Source organism: Eublepharis macularius, chromosome 4, assembly GCF_028583425.1.
Source record: "Eublepharis macularius isolate TG4126 chromosome 4, MPM_Emac_v1.0, whole genome shotgun sequence".
Taxonomy (NCBI): Eukaryota; Metazoa; Chordata; class Lepidosauria; order Squamata; family Eublepharidae; genus Eublepharis; species Eublepharis macularius.
The window spans coordinates 20,415,527-20,434,476 of record NC_072793.1 but is presented as its reverse complement, the minus strand read 5'-3'; the positions used below and the strand labels follow the sequence as shown (position 1 = coordinate 20,434,476).

The window sequence follows — 18,950 nt, the reverse complement described above, 5'->3', positions numbered from 1 at the left end:
TCACTGCTCCTCACTTTTATTGGCTAAACTGGAAAGAATTTCTTTATCTCAATTCAGGATGTGGCCTGTTCTGCTCTTTTTACTATCCTAATTTATATCGTTACTTTAAATCAGCATCTCAGACAAGGGGAACTAGGGTTGCCAGCTCCAAGTTGGTAAATTCCTGGAGATCTGGGGGGTGAAACCTGGAGAAACCTGGAGAAAGTGGGTTTTGGGGAGGGAAAGGACCTTGGGATGGCATAATTCCATAGGATCCATCCCCCAGAGTAGCCATTTTCTCCAGGGGGACTGATCTCTGTGGCCTGGAGGCCAGTTGTAATTCCGGGAGATCTCTAGCCACTACCTGGAGGCTGGCAACCCTAAGGGGAACCTTTTCAGCAAATGCCCCACCAGGGAGGAAAGGCAGAGTAGGAGGAGTTTGTTCGTTTGGTTAGAAAACAGGAAAGCACATAACCACAACAGAGTAGCTGAATGTGTGTGGATCGTTCTTGTTTCCTGGACCCCTCCAGTCTCCCCTATCCTTTTTCTTCTCTCTGCACTGTCAAAGTTTAGATACTAAGCCCCTTTCAGGTAGAGGCCCCTCACTTGTTAAACGCTATTGACGTTGACGGATTTTTATAGAGTTTATAATAATAAATAAGGCTTCGTGGCATTATCTGAAGGCAGCCGAATGACGACTGCTGTTTTAAACAGAACTGCATGAAGATTACAGTTCTGCAACGAAAATGTATGATTTGACCACTTCATGTGCAAATGGATTATCTTGGGCCAACTCTCTCTTAGCTTTGCCCATGCTGCCTCACAGGGTTGTTATAAAGATAAAGTGAGGGGGGTGGCATATGCTGGCCTGAGCTGTTTGGGTAATAAAATAAAAAAAATTATATCTAATTTAGTTATGTGGAGTTCTGCAGTGACTTTTTAGCCTTGTCAGTGGTGGTTTGTCCCACTTCACTTGTGGATTGGCTGTTTATTTGTTGAGGGGGGCGTTGTTTGGTGAATGAGATTGTGAGCATTAGCTGTCCAGGGAGCTACACATTTTGTTCACTCACAGTTGCAACCTGAAAAGCTGTTTCTCAAGTCTATCCTTTATTTCTTCCCTGTTTCTCATTTTAATCGTATTTTAAAGATTTCCCTTCTTTCCATCCTTGTCTAGACAAAGGTGAAAATGGGGAACCTTACCAGAGGAGGAAAGGTGCCGGAAGTAGCCAGCCAGATGCTCCTGCTCTGTCCCACACGCTCAGGGACTGCAACCCAGCACCAGCAAGCAACAGCTGGAGAAGGATCATGCTTCTCATCTTAGCAATAACAATACACAATATCCCTGGTAAGAATCTGTCTGTCTGTCTGTCTGTCTGAAGTCTACGGCTCTTCAAATGCTGCTGGAGGAATCTGCGCAGTCTGGTGAGGGATGCACATAATATTCTTCTGGGTTGGGATGCATTGGCTCATCCTGCTGAGAAGAAAACCAGGCCTCCTGGTCTTTCCTTGTTTGGAGCGTCAGGCATCTGGGAGTGGTGGGGACTGTGCTTTCCCCCTTAAAAGGAGCAGATACGCAGCTGGTAGGGGCTGGATTAGGAGGACATCAAACGTACGTAGTGTGTGGATGCCACAGTGTCAAGAAATGAGTCGATGGAGGAGGAGAGCAGTAGTCCTGAGAGGGGCAGACACGAAGCAGGAAAAGAGCCTCGGGAAGCGGTGAAGGGCAGGCCAGACTGGATCATGGATCTACGCAGATTTCGGAATGGCTGTGTTGCTTTTTTTCATTGTTGTTTCCTGTTGACGTGCTGTATTATCACTGCAACAAATGGGCAAGTGGGAGAAAATTACTTTTGGTTCATCTTCATGGCTTCTGTGCAGGCACACACTGTGATTGCACACATGCAGGCCAGCCACAGAGAAGGTTTCCAGAGCGTTCTACAAGACTAGGAGCACCCCTCCTCTCTTTGGCACTTTCCTGTCAAAACATCACATGACCGAGAAGAGGGGCGCTATTCCCTCATTTCTCTTTTGTCACCACAGAGAGTGAATCTCCATTGCTGCTCTCTGCTTTTCCCTCACCTCATCTTTGAGGCTGAGGAGAATTATTTCTTTAAAAAATTTTTAACTCTCAATAAATGTTCTAGTGAAGAATACAACTACATTTAAAGAAGAAAAGTTTCTGTCTTTCCCTTCATCATTATGGCTCAAGAGAGGCTTTTTCAAGATGCTGGAAATGGCAGCCTGATTGAAGGCACCTGCTCCCTCCCTGGCACCCTTCATTACCAAGGGCAGGGTCAGCCTTGGTTAGTAATTGGATGAAAAACCTCCCAACGAAGACCAGGGTTGCAGAGGCAAGCAATGGCAAACCACCTCTGTTAGTCTCTTGATGTGAAAACCCTGCCGGGGTCGCTGTAAGTCAGCTATGACTCCACCAACACCAAGTGGTGTGGCCTATCAGAGCCTCCCCACAACGGCTCTTCTTCAGGGCTGTGGTTTAATGCCAACCTGATTGCTTCCCTGGCACCCTTGAGGACCAAGGGCTAAGTCCAGAGGTGTGACCCGTCAGATCATTCTCACAATGGCTCTTCCTTCTATTTACTTTAATGATACTGCTCATACAGCCTATTCGACTCGGAGCAGTGCCACACTAGAGTCAGAGTTAAAATAGAAAAAAAGTCTTTTAATGGCTCTTCCTTCAAGGCTGCAGCTGCATTCCAGCCTGATTAAAGGCACCTGCCCCCTCAGTTTCAAGGGGAGAAGCTTGGAGTTGTGGCCTGGCAGAGACCTTGGTTCCAAGACTCTTTCCCAAAAGCTTTGCCTGCATGCCTTCCTGGATAAAGGCACCTCCCCTCCTTGGCTGTGTCAGCTCTGAGGGGAGATTCCTGTAGGTGTAGCATAGCAGATCTCTCCATTTGGAGACTAAGAAGCTTTTTTTCTAAAGATTTTGGCTACCTGCCAGCTTAAATTGGACCTTCCACTCCCTTGACTGTGTGGGCTCTGAGGAGAGACACCTCCAGGTGTCCCGCAGCCTGAAACCATCTTCAGCTGGTTGTTGTGGATTTTCCGGGCTGTATAGCCGTGGTCTTGGCATTGTAGTTCCTGACGTTTCACCAGCAGCTGTGACTGGCATCTTCAGAGGTGTAGCACCAAAAGACAGAGATCTCTGTGTCACAGTGTGGAGATGTTGGCAGGTAATTTATATCTACTCAGGAAGGTGGGTTTGCGCTGAGTCATCCTGTAAGAGTTTCCCAGGGTGTAGAATGCTGGGAAAGTCTTACAGGATGACTCAGCCCAAACCCACCTTCCTGAGTAGATATAAATTACCTGCCAACATCTTCTCTACACTGTGACACTGAGAGATCTCTGTCTTTTGGTGCTACACCTCTGAAGATGCCAGTCACAGCTGCTGGCGAAACGTCAGGAACTACATTGCCAAGACCACGGCTATACAGCCCGGAAAATCCACAACAACCATCATTCTCCGGCTGTGAAAGCCTTCGACAATACATCTTCAGCTGCTTCAGTTTTAACAGAAATGATAAGCAGGCACCTCTAAGCCTAATGCTATTTGAAAGCAGTTTTTTCCCTGTTGGTTTCATAAATGCCCACACTCCTTTTTTCCTATCAGGGAATGGTGCTGGATCTTCCTCATTGCAGTAAGATTCAGCAGTCATTTAAGAACATGCAGAGTGTCTCTTTTAGTCAACACAGAATAACTTCATTCAGCAGAAACAAAGAAAAGAACACAAGGCCTGGCTCAGGCCTCTCCTAGCAATCCTTCAACCAGTTTACACAGGCATGAGCAAAACTTGAACTGGAATTGCTCCAGATTTTAGTATGTTATATCCATTTTAGTAATGTTATATCCACTTTCAGGCCCCACTGGGGCAGACAGGTAGGGTTTAGATAAACTTCACAACCATCTTTTTAAAGGGTGTCTATGTTTCTACTAAGAAAGTGTGCCCCAGGGCAAGAAGTCCTTGACGCTCAAACTTTCATTGAATTGACTGCTGTCAGGGTCCCTGCTGCAATCCTTTAACAAATTTATACTTCATTCCAGTGATCATCATTGTTTTTGATGATGGCCTGCTGCTTAAATAGTGCTTCATCTCTAATTTAGTAGACTGTGAATGCTGTAAACTGTTAGCCTATGTGGGAAGCAGAATTCCCCTGCTGCAATTTTTCTTTTAAGCTGCTCATCAACAGGTCATTATGACCCTTTTACCACCCCCTTTTAACTCTATCCTGGGGCATAAAGGATATTGACTAAAGCCATTGAACATCTCTAATAGCAGATTGCATCTTTGTAGAATAAGATAAAAGCCCTAAGGACTGACATTTATTTGCTGTGAGCTTTTGTGAATTCAGTTTACTCCTTCAGATATCTGTGTGTTTCACAGCATATAACTGTAGTGTATATGACAAGTCTATTCCTTTAATCTGGAGCTGGGCTGCCCTAGTCCATGCTAGGACTTTTAAAAAAAAAACACTAGTGGCTGTCACTGTGACTTCACACAGAGACTTTGAATTCTTCAGTCCAGACAGACAACACTCTATGGAGAGGAACAGGCTTTCTGTCAGATCCTTTATTAAATTCATTTGTCAATCCTTATTGATGATTTACTCTATACGAGAAAGTAAAAATTCAATGGCCTGCTGCCTTGTCCACCATTCACAGTTTTCCTACATTTTTTTCATGTCTGTGTTACTTTATGGGCTCAAAAGACCCAAGGTCTTCCCCACCTCTCCTCACAGAAGAAGTCGCCTGTCCTCCTATTAATTGAACTATTCAGTTCAGTATTCCCCACGAGACTGGAAAAAGGTGTTATTTTTTAGTACTCCTTATTTGAAAAAGAGTTTCCTTTGCCTTTTCAGACTTAGTCGATCCACATTTTACTAAGATGGTTCAGTGTTTCTACCTTCTTTTATACCTGACACACCTTGGCAGGATGCGGTCTTCCATTTTAGTTTCACACTTCATGGGCTATGCAAGTTTGTTTTATTCTTTCCTAGACAGAGCGTGTGTGCACCATTCATGCTTTCAGTGCTCTGTTATTCCCAGGGCACTCTAGTGATGCCGTAGCTCTGAGATTTAGTGCTATCTCAGGGGTTGCCCCTATGGTATAGGGGCCCTACTATGAGGGTGTGCCTCCAGGTGGCTCCGGGTTTTCTGCAAAATGACTTTGTCATACTACTACTACTACTACTACTTTCCCCAGAAGTACTAGACATACCTTACCTTTCTTTGTCTTTTGTTTTACTGTAAATGCACCATGTCATTGCAATGTATTGCAATAATGTTTCCTCAGCTAACTGGCACCAATTCCTAGATGTTCTGATTGGAGGCATGGGCTATTTGGCCTTGTGACACACTGTGATGGCCCATGGCTTGCACTTTTGTTTGCTCCTTTGCTGCCAGTGACCCAGTCACTGAGGAATGCCCTTACTAATCCACTTGGCAAGGTAATCTGTTTTTATGTTTTATCTCCTGGCTGGTTTTTGCTGCACAGATTGTTCTGCTAGCAGAACAAGGTTAATTGATGATGCATGCTGTCTGTCCTTTCTTTGGCCCCATCACACCTGCTTCACTATTTTCATTATCCTAGTGCGAGCCTGCTATGTTTTCGCTCCCGCTGATGATCTTTGCAGTTTGGGTCAGCTCTTTTTCCTGCATTACAGCAGTAGTCTCAGGTTTTTTTCCAAGCGGCAACTGTTGCTCCTTTGACTACCGTATCTTGCACTTCTAAGTGGGTAAGAGTCTCTACTGAGGCTATAGCAGAACTTGGACCCTTCTTCTGCTGCTATTAACTACATTTGGGACTCAACTCTAACTTTCTTCTTCCTTATTGAATCTCCAAAGACATTTAAAGTAGGAGTGTAACACACTGTTAACTTTTTTTACTTCCCTGGTGCTTCATTTTTAGTGTACAGCACTTCCATCTGTGGAATGAGGTTTCTAACCTATGTCCCCCCACTAACATAGAGTGTTAATGTGTCCAGTGCCCTGGCCAGGATTCTCTACCACAGGTTAGCTTTCAGCCGTCATGTCTCACAACACTATCAGTTGTATTAGTCATTCAGGCTCCAAGGGAGACCCTTCCTTTGTGGGTTGGGAGAGGCTATCCCACTCTCCCTTGAGCATATCACTCTTCAATGCTCCTTACCTAGCACAGCTCACCCACAGATGTGTTTTTTCCTTGCTGCATCCCAGCTTGTACTTGGCAAGGACACTTGTAGAGAGTTCCCAACTTTTTTAGAAGCACCTCTGGATGAATGTCAATGAGACACTATGCATCTGTTGGGAAGGTGGTCCTCCATAGTCTCTTTGAGAGCTTCACGCCCACCTCCTTCAGTAAGTGAGTTTTCTGTTCTTCTAGTGTGAGGCTGCACAGAAGCCACAAAGATGAAAAGAGGGTTGCACTTACCTGTAACCAGGGCTTTTTTCTGGAAAAAGAGGTGGTGGAACTCAGTGGGTTGCCCTTGCAGAAAATAGTCACATGGCTGGTGGCTCCGCCCCCTGATCTCCAGTCAGAGGGGAGTTTAGATTGCCCTCCGCGCTGTGGTGTGGAGGGCAATCTAAACTCCCCTCTGTCTGGAGATCAGGGGGGCAGGGCCACCAGCCATGTGACCATTTTCAAGAGGTTCCGGAACTCGGTTCCACCGCGTTCCAGTTGGAAAAAAAAGCCCTGCCTGCAACTGTTGTTCATAGAGTGATCTTCTGTGCAAGTGCACATACCTCCCTCCTGCTCTGCTGTGAATTTTCTGGAACCTTCGTTTCTGGGGGGGTCTCCGGCAGCTCCAGGGAGAGAACTGAGGGAATCGTGCCCCTCCTCCTGGGCATGTTATGTTTTTGGCGGGAAAGTGCCAAAGGGAGGAAGAATCAAAAAGAGTCCAGTAGCACCTTTAAGACTAACCAATTTTATTGTAACATAAGCTTTCGAGAATCACAGTTCTCTTCTTCAGATGCATGGAGGGCCCTCCATGCATCTGACGAAGAGAACTGTGATTCTCGAAAGCTTATGCTACAATAAAATTGGTTAGTCTTAAAGGTGCTACTGGACTCTTTTTGATTTTGCCACTGCAGACTAACACGGCTAACTCCTCTGGATCTATGACCAAAGGGAGGAAGGGCACTCCTAGTCTTTTAGAGAACTCTAGAAATCTTCTCTGTGGCTGGCCTCCATTTGCACAGTCCCAATGTGTGCCTGCACAGAAGACCACTCGATGAACAACAGTTACAGGTAACTACAACTCTGTTTTATAGAAACGCTTGTTCCTGAAGAGGTAACCTCTGAAGTACTTTCATCTGCAGCTACAGACCTTGAAATCAATATGTCTCTTTTCAGCTGCTTCACTGATAATGGAGGCTGACTTTTCAGATTAGCCCTATACAGTAGGCAGTGTGATATCTACATACCTGCCACGTCCTTACAAGAAAGCAAATGGGTATTGAATCTAGCCTAAAGTCCTTCTCATTTGAAATTCAATATGCTTTCATGGTTACATTGACCTTTGAGAATTACACCTTTGTTTAGAAAATGACCAAAATATAAATGATAAAGTATTGTAATTGATTAAATCGAGCTGTCATGGTTACTGATTAAAAAGAAAATCTAGTCGTTTGAATACTAAAGGGCTTTAAAGAAAGAAAGTGATGAAGACTTACATATTCCAAGTGTCACATCCCCACAAGTTTTATTGTATTAGTTGCCTGTTCAGAGGAATAAATGCCTTGTTCCTGCATTCAGAATATCTTGATGAACAAAATGGCCTTTGGAGGGGATATATATCCTGCTTAATGAAGAGCCTATACTTTTCTAACTTTGTTCTTGGTACTTTTTATATTCTGTTTGAACAGAAGTGTACACATTGCACAGGTAGTTATGAATGTAATGAGTTACATTTGGGAAGTAGAGCAGTGCTACTTCTCATTGACAAAGCATGAAGCAGCTTTTGAATTCAAGAAAGAGAAGCAACCATTTCAGTGAATGAATGAGAAATAGGTTGCATTGAGATATATTCACATTTTTCGTAAGTGCTCAGGAAGTGGAATTGAGTACTGGGATGTCTGCAAGTCTTTGGTCAAGGCAATTTTCCCAGTGTCATTGAAGCTTTCGGATGTACTTTTGAATGATTTGTGATTAGATTTCCCTGTCTTGAGTGAATTGCGTGATTCATAAGGAAGGTGGTGGGGTAAAGAAACTTCTTCTTGCAGGTATTTAGCATGTAGCAGCTGAAACATGACATATGGATTGTGGCTAGTTCAAGAACATTATCACCCTAATCTAGAAATGTAAAGAGGGTGCATCCTGGTAGATAGACAACCGAGTATGAGGTCACGTGTCTAGCTGCAAGACAATGGCTGTTTTCACACGTCCATATTGTGGCACCATAGTATTGCAATTGTTCCACTATACTCACAGCTGTCCACCTGTGAGTATATATCCACCTGTGAGTATATATTTGCCTGTGAAAACCCGTCATCCTCTCGTAATCGTTGTGCTTTCTTCAAGAACACAGATTTCCCATTTATTCCGCTTCTTTAGCAGGGGTTTTTGCCTGCATGAGAACACTTGGAAACACTTCTCCAGAGACCACCTGCTCAACCCCTCCTCCTTTTTCGTTTTCTGCACCCCAGGAAAAGATTTTTCTGCCCATGACCAGGAATCCCACAAGCCTTTGTGGGCTCCTGGCAACTGTGACCTTGGTTCCTTTTTTTAAAAAAAAGGCATAATGGGCAGGAAGGTGCTTTGGTCAATTGTGATGCGAGCTCATCCGCTGCCTGCAATTGCACTTTTTCTGCGGATTGTGAACTTCTGGAAGCGCAACGAAGCAGCACAAGTCAAGGCAATGTGAACGGTGCGTCATGATAGCAGGATCATAGCTAACAGAATCATAGCACAAAATTAGCGTATAATTTAGGACGTGTGCAAACGACCTAGAGTTGAATTATTACATTAGGGCAGTCAGGAACTTCTGTCCTACCAGCATTCATTTCTGAAGGCACTCTGATGGAGGTCTTCCATAAAACTCTTTTCCTTATTTTGGTCATCAGAGTATCAAATCTACAACTTCGGATCACAAATCTCATTTTCAAGACAGAGGTTGTACAATTAATATGTTTACACAAAACTTAATTTCCACCACATGTGCAAAAAGCAACAGCATCCCAATCTTTATAGGATTTCTGTATATTTGGTTTAAAGAGTATTAAGAATTGTTTATGTTGGGCCACTCTGAGCCCCGTGGCACAGAGTGGTAAGCTGCAGTACTGCAGCCCAAGCTCTGCTCATGACCTGAGTTTGATCCCGGCAGAAGCCGGGTTCAGGTAGCTGGCTCAAGGTTGACTCAGCCTTCCATCCTTCCAAGGTTGGTAAAATGAGTACCCAGTTTCCTGGGGGTAAAGTGTAGATGACTGGGGAAGGCAATGGCAAACCACCCTGTAAAAAGTCTGCCAAGAAAACGTCGTGATGCGACGTCCCCCATGGGCCAGTAATGACTCCATGCCTTTACCTTTATGTTGGGCCTGATCCTATTCTGTATTGGCTATGTCACTGATCTCAGAGGTTGCAGTCCTTAACAATTTTTTTATATTTAGCACTTAGAGCTCAATGAAACCAGTAGCAGAGGGGAAGTGTTCCACTTTAATGATTAGAGTAGTTTACCTAGTAAACTATTGGCTAAATTTCAAGAGTGGTCCAATTTAAACAACAAAAACAACCTTTAACACCTTCATCAAGTAAAGGATATGTTGAGACTGGATTGTTTTCAGATTACACAAAGAAAATATTTGCTTTTTACTGGAGGCAAGCATGTGTTTATTGACTATAATCACTCATTATAATGTGCTACAGTTCCACACAGAGACATTTATGCTTCAAGGTATTCTCAAACTGTTCTCCCAGAAAAAAAGGTAAAATAATGACAGATGCTACATTGCAATATTTTAGACCTTTTTGTTTTAAAATTATTAAGAGATTAGCTTCAATGAGCTTTAGGTGGGTAGCTGTGCTGGTCTGCAATAGAACAGCAGGATTTGAGTCCAGTGGAATCTTAGAGACCAACAAGATTTTCAGAGGAGGAGGGGAGGACGGAATAAAAATCGAAAATAAATAAAATAAAAATAAAGAGTATTAGCTTTTGCAAGTCAGAGCTCCCTTCTTCCTTTAATGCAAACCCCAGTAAAACCAGAATCACTTATATTAATGGTATGAGCTTTCATGAGCTACAGCTCACTTCTTCAGATACAGAAGAAGTGAGTTGTGGCTCACGGAGGCTCATACACTACCACAAATTTTATGAGTCTTATAGATGCTACTGGACTCTTGCTCTTTTCTATCAACGTATATTGTTAGCAAAGACCAGGATGTAGTTTTTATTAATAGTAACTAGTTGGGCTATCCTGTGAACCAGTTAAGGAAGAGTCTATCATCCCTATGTTAAGCTCCAGGCCAGGAAAAGGCTTAACTGCAAAATTCTAGCTCTGTTCAGGCATGAAAGTCCCCAGAGATTTCAGTCTTTATGCCATTACCTAAATTATCCAGAGGACCTGGGGGGTGGTATATCTCTCTGAAGCTCTTCAGATTTTTTTTCCATTCCCAGACTTTAGCTCATTACGAAGCTGTAGCAATTCTTCAGCATCGCTGCCGGCGAGCAGAGTCGCTATCATTTTCTCTGACGGAACTTTTGTCCCCCTAATAGTGATGTGCTAGGCAGCTGTTCAATTGATGAAGCTTCCCCGGCCTAGAGAAGGGAAAAGGTGCACCTGCTGAATTTCTGCCCATCATACGTTTGCTTAAGGACAAAAAAAAAAAAAAAGCTAGGTGGAAGGCATCGTTTGCTGCTGTTCAGAGGTCAGGAACAGCGTGATGGCTGAAGCCAGGAGCAGCGAGTTTCAAAGATGCGTCTCGGTTTCTAACACTTTAAAGGTCACTTGTGTTGGAGCTGGAGATTGTAATTGGACTTCATCCATCCTCTGAAAACTGTCAAGAAGGATGTATGGGGGGGGGAGTGGGTGTACAGTTGTGACTTGCTGCCCTGCTGCTCTGTCAGCTGGGCAGCGGTGAATTATTTTTATTGTCACTCAGGAGGGGGGGGAGCAAGGAACCTTTTTGTAAAGGAGAAAACAAAGTGCTCACCCACCTTCCCAGCAATAGGTTAATGACAATAATCTCCCTGTTGCTGGAGAGAGTGTTCTGGAAAGAGGCTGCCTAACCTTTGTATGTTCCCATAGAGCACAAAGTTGCCTTCAAACAATTATAAAAACCCTAGAAATGATCTCCTGTTCCTTAAAGGTCATGGCATTAATGTGTTGCTTCTTTTCCATAATGTTGCAAACGGTCTGAGAGCAGCAGCATCCTCCTATTCTGTATTTCAGATCAGCGCCTGGGCAGTGTTTGTCTTGCCCTGTACTGTCCCCAAGTTAGCAAGCTTCTTCCTTTACTTTGTCTTCCAACCACATTCATTTGGGGGCTGTTTGGGGTGAGGGCTTTTAAGTAATCTGTGTGTGTGTGCCATCAAGTCACCTCTGACCTATGGCGACCCTACGAATGAAAGACCTCCAAAACATCCTATCATTAACAGACTTGCTCAGAGGACGTGCCTTCTTTTATTGGTTTATTTTATTTTATTTATCTAGAGGACGTGGCTTCTTTTAGGTCTCCCTCTTTTCCTACTGTCTTCCACTTTTCCTAGCATTATTGACTTTTCCAGAGAATCTTGTCTTCTCATGATGTGACCAAAGTAGCCTCAGTTTTGTCATTTTCTAGGGAGAATTCAGGCTTCATTTGATCTAGTACCCGCTTACTTGGATGACTTACTTATGGGAGATGACCAAAAAGGCTAATGAATCTCATACCTTAGCAGAAAGCTTGATCTTCCCATGCGCTAAAGTTCCGGAGACTGATGACACTGTCAAGGTCTGCAAAGCTCTTGCCTGCAGATCTCTATCTAGTGACTCTTATGGATTAGTAAGCAAAAGACTGACTCACGTACATGGATGCTTCAAGTTATGAAGCTCTCCCTCCCCTGCTGTTGAGAATCTGTTCTAGGAGATCAAATTTTAGATTTAGTGACACTAGGCAAATGCAGGAGTCCTCAACACTGTTGAGCCTGAGAGCACGTTGGAATTTTGAGAAAGGGTCCTCCCTCCACCCCCAATCACAAAATGTTGGGAGATTCCTGCGCGAAGCATCCACCTCCGATATGGGCAATTATTTCCTAATGAGCTCAACCAACAGAATGTAGTTATCCATACTGGTTCTATGTCAGGCCTGTCACATGAAGAACACTCTCTACATGTGAAAATCTAGAACACATGTCTCAGGGGGTGGAGGTGAGGGGTTTGCTCCCCCTCACTTCACTATGCCCGAATCATTACAGAGCATACCGAAGCGAGCTAAATTCTGGATTTCCCCCTCGCTTCAGGTATAACTGAAGCGGGAAACCCGAATCTTTTGGGGGTGTGCACCCCTAGTTCTGACCCAACGAGACTGCAGTAGAATTCAGTTCCAGTACCACAAAGAGCAGTGGGGAAAACATGGTAGGGATAGGGTGAGTCAGACCCATTTTGAGGAAGTTGCCCAACATGCTGCCTACTCTGCGTTTGCAACTTATTAAAAACAATGAAGGAGTGGGGTGGGGGAAGTTCTTTGGGCATTTTAGGGTGTGGCAGATTTAATGTGACCCCACCCCCATCCTCTCAACTATTTTTCTTAAGCAGATGACTACTATTGGCCACTTTCAGTGTGCAAATTACCTTTTAATAGTTACACATATTCTCTGTACATCACATCTAAACACTACAGAGTCCCCCCTCCAATCAGATATTTAGTTGCCTTGCAAATGTAGGCAGCTGTTCTGGGAAGCTGCAACTTCTCAGTAATGCCAGAACTGAAATGCCTGTAAAAAATTGGAAGAGGCATGGTTTCTGTCTGTTGAGCATTAGGCAAGCTCCAGTGACAGGCAAATGGCCAAGTTTACCTCTCAGGTGACTAACCGAAGTTTAGCCAGATGCTGAAATGCTCATTGATTTTTTCTTGGCCCTGCTTCTGCTCTTATAGATTCTTTTAAAACCTTTGCCTTTTTAAATAACCTCCCCTGCCAACTGCTTTAGTAACAGATGTCAACATTTGTGCTGGACTTCATTCTTCCAGCACTTTCTGATGGTTTAAAATTAATTCAAATTGGCCGACTGTGCTGTCAACATGGAGCAGTTTGGACTTTTGTTCATGTCGTAAGATGCTCAGGAGCATTTTGGTTGTCTTACGGCACTAACTCCAGGAAAACATGGACTAACTTTTAAGGGCTGACTGGGGAATCTCTATGTGATTTATCAGATGGCAAATATTTTCACACAGCTTGGTGGCAGGCCACATCACAACATTGTGCATGTTTGTGAACGTTTAACCCCCATCCCGTTAACCTGGTCTAAACATGCAGCAAAATGGCATAAGCAAATCTTGAGGAGATAATAGATGGTTAGCTACTTCAGACCGTTAGCTGGGGATGCTATTATTGAATGCTCCCCAAAACAACCATTCTGGAGTAACACATCATGCAAAAAAGTACTGAGCTAGCTGGCCTCTTGCTATATTAGCTTTCTGTTTGCAGGGAATACTTCTAGAGGAGGGAGGCACATTCACTTGCAGCTCAAAGTGTCATTCTGCCCATTGTGTCACCTGAGAGCTCTCTACCATCTCACTAATTTCTTTCTGCTGCAGGCTGTATCATTCCTTACACAGTGATAATAATTCGAAGTTCCTTTTTTTCTTTTTAGTGGCACTTATGCATGTGTTCCTAGGAGAACTGCCGCCTCCGTCTCTCTGTGTGCTTGTTTTTCTTGCTCTTGCATGCACGCATAGCACGTTGTGACAGCTAATTCTCCACAGTGTGCAACCACATTGTTCTGTTATTATGTGAATGGCGGGAATCCTGTGGGCAGGGCCTGCTGACTTAGGTCTTTCTCACCAGAATGGCTGTCTGGCAGGATCCCAGCGATACTTGCGAATGCTCCTGCCCAGGTCTTTCCAATGTTCAAATACCTAATTAAGCGCTGTGGGATCACACAGCAGAAGAGTACCTTTTGCATGCTGTAGGCAGGGGTCATTCCGTAGAAAAAGAGCTGGAGGAACTCATTAGCATATGCCACACCCCTTGACATCACCAGAAACATGTCATTAGCATAACTGATTTGCATATGCCACACCCCCTGTTATCACCTATCCTGGCTGTTTTGGACCCAATCCTGGCTATTCAGGGCCGAAATTGGGCTCAAAATGGCAAAAAGGGGCCCTAAATGACTAAAAGTGGCCATTTTGGGTCCTTTGGGGCCTGGTTTGGGGCCAAAATGGCCAAGATTGGGTCAGTGCTGGGCAGGGGAGGGTTCCCCTGCCCGGCAATGATTCAAGCCAGGCTGTTTCGGCCCCAATCCAGGCCAAAACGGGCCCAAAATGGCTGAAAGTTGGGTGGGCGGGGCCATCTGACATGTGACCTTTTTGAAGAATTGCTGGAACTGTGTTCCTACATGTTCCCCCTCGAAATGAGCCCTGGCTGTAGGTATATGTGGAGAAGACCTTACAAAGCTACATGACAAGGACTTTTCAAAATGATTTTGAAATACAATGATCAGTAGAGATGGGCACGATCCTATCAGGGTTTGCGGGGATGAGATTGGCATGCCCATGGCTACAGAACACCCCTCCCCCTCCCTCCCCTGGCTGTCTTCTCCCAACTGGTGACTGCTTTGCTGCTCTGTGGTTGGAAGGAAGCCCTGCTGATCAAGGAAAGCTGGGCTTCCATTGGGGTTTCCAGGGCGACAGAAGGAGGGCAAACACAGCTCAGGCATTCCCCTGGCTCCGTTGCTAGGGGAATATATTGCTGGCGCCTGAGTGTCTGTCTTCCCGATCCGAGCACGATTGCCCCGATCAAGCCCCAATCCAGCCCCCCCCCCCTGATTGCTGCGTCGTTGGCCGTGGCCGAGCACAATCCGCGGGGTCGCGATCGCCATTATCATGGGTTTTTTTCGATCGTAATGCGGATCATGCCCATCACTAATGATCAGTGCCCAAAAGGTCTGTGTCCAGAGTCATGGTTGCCTTCAAAATAAACAGTTTTAAGAACTGTGTCTTTTTTAGCTTCTAAACAAACATAGAAATGACAGCCAACTCAGAGCCAAAACAGGTATGGTAAGGGAGTTTTGACTGACTCTCCCAAAGTTTTTTTCTGTTACTTCAAAGCAGTCCCTGTGAGGGTGCAGATATGATCAGAAAGCGGCATTTTGAGGGAAGGTTCCGCCTATATGTTGCTTCCCTGTTCTGACCCCCTGCCAAGCTGCTATTAAACCTGCTGGGGAGAAATCCAAAAGCGACACAGGAGGCCGTTTTGAAGTAAAGAAAAAAAATAGCAGAAGATTTGGTTAGGTCTCCCATGTCATGTCCATTTAGGCATTTTCCAAAAAGAGAGCACTAGGGGTTCTCTAAAATTGTAAGAATTTAGAGGCATAGGGATTCTTGTTTTTTTACTTTATTTTTTCCTCATCTGCTACCAAACTCATAACTAGAACTTGAGTAACAACAGGTGATTTGCTAATGGGCCCATTTGCAGTTCTCTCTTTTGCCTGCCACATCTTTCATTTAGTGCGTAAGGCATTGGTCTTTTCTGTTTTGGGTAAAGCCTTGTTCTTGCGGGGAGATTGTAATTCCTGGCAGAGGTTACTCCTTTCATTATAGGTAATGCTGCTAGTAGTTAGCATGTTGGGAAGATAATGGGGTGGAGCAATCTGCTTTATATGCCTGGTTCATGTTTTTACTAGCTGCAGCAATTGAGGCAAAGGTTTCTTAATTTGCTGTAAGGCAGGAGCAAATGAAGAGTACAAATTGATATGGATGGGGGATGCCAAACGGTAGAATAGGGCTTGCTAATTCATATCCTTAATGTCTTTAATTATACTTTTAATCAGGATCTATTTATTCAGGTTAATTTTTTTGCTTTGGGCTGTTGTTATGGCAAGGAATAGAAATGAATTAAAATGTGACAAGTCTGTTACAAATAACAATAAGGCGTACGTGTAAAGTCTAAATGATGTTCTTTCCCGTTAAAAAGTTATGGATGCACTTAAGAAGGGAAAAATCATACTATGGTTTTATGCATAGTCCCTCACAATTTTTAGTTTCTTTAAACTACATTTTCTCTTGAGTAGAAAGGTCTGATGTTATGCATCACTATGAAGCTTATTGGCTGCATTTAAGATCTTTGAATAGAATGTGTCTACTTTGATGGTAGATCTACTTTGAAAGATCTTTTTTGACCGGCAATGGCTCTTCAAAATGGGCATGTCAGGGACTGAACCTGGTGTCTTCTGAAGGCAAAGCACTGAACTTTGGCCGTTCTCTACTGAAAGGACCCTTTGACCCTTGTGAAATTTAAAACATGACCTCTCTTAGTAGTTGCCAACCAGATAAGATGGTGACTCCCTCTTTTTGAATATATATCAATACCCCAGTTGACTATACATTAATAATAATATCTGAAATCTCCATGGAAGCAGGCTGGTATGTTACCTTTCAGAAAACAGCTAAAGTGTACGAAGGAGCTCATTCTCTTCAAACACCATCCGCATCTTGAGCAGCTGATAAATAACCTGTTAATTTGGGGAAATTCCTTAGTGACCACAAATTATTGCCTGTGCCCAGGGCTTTTTTTTTCAGCCGGGACGCGGTGGAACGGAGTTCCGGCACCTCTTGGAAACGGTCACATGGCTGGTGGCCCCGCCCCCTGATCTCCAGACAGAGGAGAGTTTAGATCGCCCTCCGCGCATGGTGAGGAGGGTGATCTGAACTCCCTTCTGTCTGGAGATCAGGGGGTGGGACCACTAGCCATGTGACCATTTTCACTGAGGGCGATTTAAATTTAAAAAAAACCTCCTCCCCTTTTCCCTGCTGACCCAAAGTAATGTCATTGCGCAGTCCTGAATGCGTGTGTGCACTTTGCGCATGTGCATGTGGTACCAGGGGCACCACCTCCTGCCAGGAGTTACCCCCTGTGCTGGCAACCCACTGAGTTCCCACCACCTCTTTTCCCAGAAAAAAAGCCCTGCCTGTGTCACTCCAGAATGTATGGGCCATGATCCTGCTTCAGATTAGGGGGCATATATGCAGAAAAGAAGAACAACTATCTCAAGAAATGCTTTGCCACTTTCGCCTGCCTTCCCAATTGTCTTCTTCCTGCACAGGAAATGTCAGGTTATTGTGCAGCTGCAGCTTAGTTTTACTTAATGTCCAATCATTGACCTACTAACCTATATGTAACTTGTCACTAATACCAGCAACTGTACCCGAGGACTAGATAGTAGTAAATGTTACACTGATTTTTAATAAGATCCAGAGGGGAACTAGGAAATTCCAGGCTGTTTAGTCTAACATCTGCCCTAGGCAAATTAAAAGAAACCATAATCAAAGATAGAATTATTAAGGACATAGAGGAATAAATCTTGCTGAGGGAAAATCAGCATGGCTTCTGCATAGAGAAGTCCTGCCTCACCAAACTTTTACAATTCTTTGAAAAAGTGAACAGACTTGTAAATAACAGTGACCTGTAGACATTATATACTTGGACTTCTAAAAAAACTTTTGATGAGGTACCTCACCAAAGACTCCTGAGTAAGCTTAGAGGTTGTGGGATAAGAGGATGGGTCCTTTTATGGATTAAAAACTGGCAAAACAAAGGAAAGGAGAAAATAGGAATAAATGGACAGATTTCTCAATGGAGCAAAGTAAGCAGTGGATTGGTATTGGGGCCTGTGCTGTTTAATTTTTTCATAAATGATATGGAACAGGAGGTGAGCGCTGTCGTGGCCAAGTTTGCAGATGATACAAAATTATTCAGGATGGTGAAAACCAAGGCTGACTATGAAGAGCTCCAGGAAGATCTCCACAAATTGGGCAAGTGAGCAATAATGGGGCAAATGAATTTCAGTGTAGGTAGGTGTAAGGCAGTGTACACTGGAGCAAAAGATCCCAGCTTTCTGAGCTGAGAGGAAAGACATTTTGGGGTAAAAGTGGATAGCTCAATGAAAATGTCAACCCAGTGTGCTGCAATACTGAAAAAGGCAAGGGATTGAAAATAAAACAGCCTATATTATAGTGTCCCTGTACAGATCTATGGTGTGGCCTCATTTTGGAATACTGTGTGAAGTTCTGGCTACCGTATTAGAAAAAGGACATTGCAGAGCTGGGAAAAGTACAGAAGAGGACAATAAAGATGATTAACAGCAAAATCCTAAGCAGAGTTACTCCAGTCTAAGCCCATCGGTTTCACTGTAAGTGGTTGGAACACCTTTCTTCTGAGGAAAGGCTGAAGAGTACGAGACTTTTCAGTTTAGAAAAGAGATGACTAAGGAGGGGGGAAATAATAATTAGGGCTTTTTTTCTGGGAAAAGAGGTGGTGGAACTCAGTGGGTTGCCCTCAGAGAAAATGGTCACATGGCTGGTGGCCCCACCCCCTGATCTCCAGACAGAGGGGAGTTTAGATTGCCCTCCGCGCTGCTGAGGTTCCGGAACTCAGTTCCACCGCGTTCCAGCTGGAAAAAAGCCATGATGATGATGATGATGATGATGATGATGATGGTGATGATGATGATGGTGATGATGATGATGTCCTATATTCCGCTCTTCTAGGCAGATTAGTGCTCACTGAAAGCAGTGAACAAAGTCAGTGTTATTATTATCCCACAATACAGTTGCAGAGCTGGGACCGAGAGAAGTGGCTGGTGGGCAGTAGATTCAGGACAGACAGAAGACAATACCACTTAACGCAACAAATGATTAAATTATGGAATTTACTGCCAGAGGAGGTAGTGATGGCCACAGGTATAGATGGCTTTTTAAAGGGAGTTAGACAGATTCATGGAGGATAGGTCTGTTTGTGGCTAGTAGCCATGGTGACCCAAGGGGACCTCCACATTCAGAGACAGC

At 44.1% G+C, this 18,950-nt stretch overlaps 1 protein-coding gene across 2 annotated transcripts in view; it reads left to right on the top strand.

Moving 5' to 3' along the window:
* SLC39A11 (solute carrier family 39 member 11) overlaps positions 1-18,950 on the top strand; it is a 511,259-nt gene that overhangs the window by 286,181 nt on the left and 206,128 nt on the right. For both annotated transcript variants that reach the window (XM_054978292.1, XM_054978293.1), the window contains one exon: positions 1,154-1,324. In XM_054978292.1, the coding sequence (XP_054834267.1) occupies positions 1,154-1,324 (171 nt within the window). The remainder of the gene's footprint in view (positions 1-1,153; positions 1,325-18,950) is intronic.